General features: G+C 43.5%; 1 protein-coding gene across 1 annotated transcript in view; it reads left to right on the top strand.

The window, feature by feature from the left end:
* Window positions 1–734, top strand: part of LOC129327728 (uncharacterized) — a 2,537-nt gene extending 1,803 nt beyond the window's left edge. The window contains exons 4-5 of the mRNA XM_054976485.1: window positions 165–326; window positions 682–734. Of these exons, the coding sequence (XP_054832460.1) occupies window positions 165–326; window positions 682–734 (215 nt within the window). The remainder of the gene's footprint in view (window positions 1–164; window positions 327–681) is intronic.
* Window positions 735–3,013: the final 2,279 nt, after the last annotated feature.

Below are 3,013 nucleotides of genomic sequence, written 5' to 3'. Positions count from 1 at the left end.
TTGTATCTCATTTTTAATCCAAAATTTGATGCGGAACAGGACTCAAGATATGGTGTGTTGAGCCTCGCAGACATAGCTCTATAAACATGAAAAATGGTACATTTAAAAATAGAGAAATGGTTTCTGCAAAAAAAAATTTCTTTGCCTTTTTTTTTCTATCACAGAATCACCAGTGAGATCCGTGGCAGAGCTGTCGCCCGGCACACGCCTGTCGGCAATTAGAAGCAGGAAACGTAGAAATGCTGGTCTTTTTGCTGTGGCGGACAAGATGATGTTGCGGTCCGAGCAAGAGCACAAGGCGCAGCTCAGAGAGTCGCGCATTGGGCGTGAGGATAGCAATAAATGGCATGAGAGGGAAGCCAGGTTACAAACTGAGTTTCTGGAGGAGACTAGGAAGGAAAGAAATGAGTTTAGAGATGCTTGGATGCAGAATCTGCATGTGATGGAATCTGCAGTATCCACTCTGCAAACACTGGGTGAAATGTTGGTTTGTCAGCAATGTGGGCGGTTGACGAATGCTTGTGAGAATGATGTTAGCAACTCACAAAACGTTCCTCCAAGATCATCAACATCCAAACGTGCGTGTGTGGGAAGGGCACGTGACAGACTAACCCTGTAGAGTTACTGTGCAATATTTGTTTAAATTCTGGTATTCTTGAACAATGATACAAACTGTTGCAGTGACACTGCTGTTTGTGTTTCGTATGGGAGAGTACCCCATCCTCGGTCATTGAGAGTAGGTGTGGTTGTTAAATCAGTAAAGAGATATGCTTAAGTTTTGATAAATAAAGAATTTTGTTTATTGAAAACAAACCTCTTCTGCGTGGTTGCATTAAAGGCATATATTTGAAATTAAAGAACTCATGGATTGGCTGGACCCTCGGCATGCCTTGCAGAAGACTGTGACTCTTCCATTTCTCTTTGCCTCCTCTCCATGCTGTCCATCCTACGACCAAACCGCATCATCCTTCCCTTGTAGGTGGACATCCGTCTTTGGATGCTGTTGACTACACAGAACACAAGTATGTAAGGTTGTGGTACATTTTCTAAAAAAACCCACTCACACATGGTTCTTTAGGGTTTTCAATTCGGTATTGCCATGATGTGATCCTTGTCTTACAGGAGGGTTAATTGTCATCTTGGGACGGCATATCACGATGCATGGATGCCAAACACAAAGTTTTTTCATAGAGGGTCCTAGAGCTCTATGTCTTTGAGTGTCTCACCTCTGAAAACACAAGCCACAGCTGATTGGGGAACATCAGGCAAAAAACATGCTACCTCTAAGTTTACACGGCACATTAAATGCAGACCAGCCTTTGGTTTTCCGGACGTAAAAGATGTCAACGGTCCAACAGACGCATGCAGTAAATAATTTGATATTTCCTTACGTGATGCGGTGGTGCGCACATCCATGCTCTCCACCAATGCAAAGAGGTCATCAATAGTGCGTCCTCGTGCCCCAGTTGCAGGCCCTGGCACAGCAGGTGTGGATGGTCCCGGTTGGCACGCCGTCGATGAGCATGGCTGCTCCTCCACAAGATCTAAAGTATTATGTTAAATGGTGGTTGTTAGAATGTTGTGAGCTGCTTTGCATGCACCACACCACAAGAATGGAATCATTTCCCTTCATCCTTCCCAAAAGGGAAATTGCACCTGGTGAATTACATTAAAATTATTCTTGCTCGATACAAATGCATGTTATCCAGTGTGGCTCTGCAAGTGTACTGCGTGACAGTTCTAAAAGTGGTTTTCACAGTGATGGAAGGTTGCCAGCTGATGTTGTCATGAAAAAAACTTTGTTTCATGGGCACTGCCCCAAGGAGGTGAAATATGCTCTCTAATGAGGTGCCCATGAGAACATTCACATTCCCCACTTCGCACAGGTGTCAGCTTTTAAAAAGGCTGAAATTTCAAATTTTCTTTAGAAAGTGTAAATTTAAACACTTTCAGATTAATTTGGGGTTCATTTCTAGATAAAGCCAATATTCACTCCCCAACCATCATTCATGTTGGTCAAGTGCTGTTTGTGTGTTTGATGTCCAGGCAATGAAAGGTCATAAGTTTGACTATGAGTTATACAAGTTTTTGATTTATGCTGTGATAAGCCCTCATAAACGGTGGATATAAACCAAGCTTATGACTGCACCGCACAGTTCTCATGCAGGGGGTGTAGATATGTGGCAGATGACAGCATAAAGCAATTTTTCAAAAAGGGACATATTCATCGGCGGCACACCTTGTTCAGGCAGCACCAAATATTGCTGGGGAAAGTTAGTCAAAAAATGGTTAGAACATGATCTTGTTGGAAACTGTCACCCACATGAGGGTTTTTGTCACATTGATCCACCAGAGACATACCTGGATTTGGCGGCTCCTGCTCAGGCACGGTGCTCACAGGGGGGGACTCTTCCTCAGATGAATGTTCCAAATCACCCCATGCCTCCTCCTCTGTCTCTCCGGGATGACTTGCCTGCTCGTCTCTCTTCCTTATTGCAGCTGATTTTAGAAAAAAAAATACTGTCAAAGTCCACCTCACCCTGGAAAAAACACAATCAACACTTGGTTGAAACTACTGTCTGTTTTTATTCGTGCCAGGTCATTCATGAGGTTGATGGATTTCCTCTTCACTCCGCTTAATGTGGCACTTTCCAGGGTCATCGATGCATAGGACTTAGCCGCGTTAGTCTGTGGTAGCAAAATCAAAAGGAGTACAGAAGCACCTTTAAGACCAAAAAATTTTATTTTTGCATAAGCTTTCGATTGTCAAGTTCTCTTCATCAGCTGCACTGCATCTGATGAAGATCACTTGATTCTCTGAAGCTCAAACCACAGTAAAATGGGTTAGTCTTAACGGCGATACTGGACTCCTTTTGATTTTGCTACCACGGACTAACATGGCTAAGTAGTATGCGTCTTGAGACAATTGTCACTCCATCGTTCGGCAGCATCCACACCCGCATTAGTTTCCTTTTTTGGGGTGTGTGGAAAAAGTATCTTGAGGGACGAACAG

This window comes from Eublepharis macularius, chromosome 4, assembly GCF_028583425.1.
Source record: "Eublepharis macularius isolate TG4126 chromosome 4, MPM_Emac_v1.0, whole genome shotgun sequence".
NCBI classification, from domain to species: domain Eukaryota; kingdom Metazoa; phylum Chordata; class Lepidosauria; order Squamata; family Eublepharidae; genus Eublepharis; species Eublepharis macularius.
This window is presented reverse-complemented; position numbering and strand designations above follow the sequence as displayed.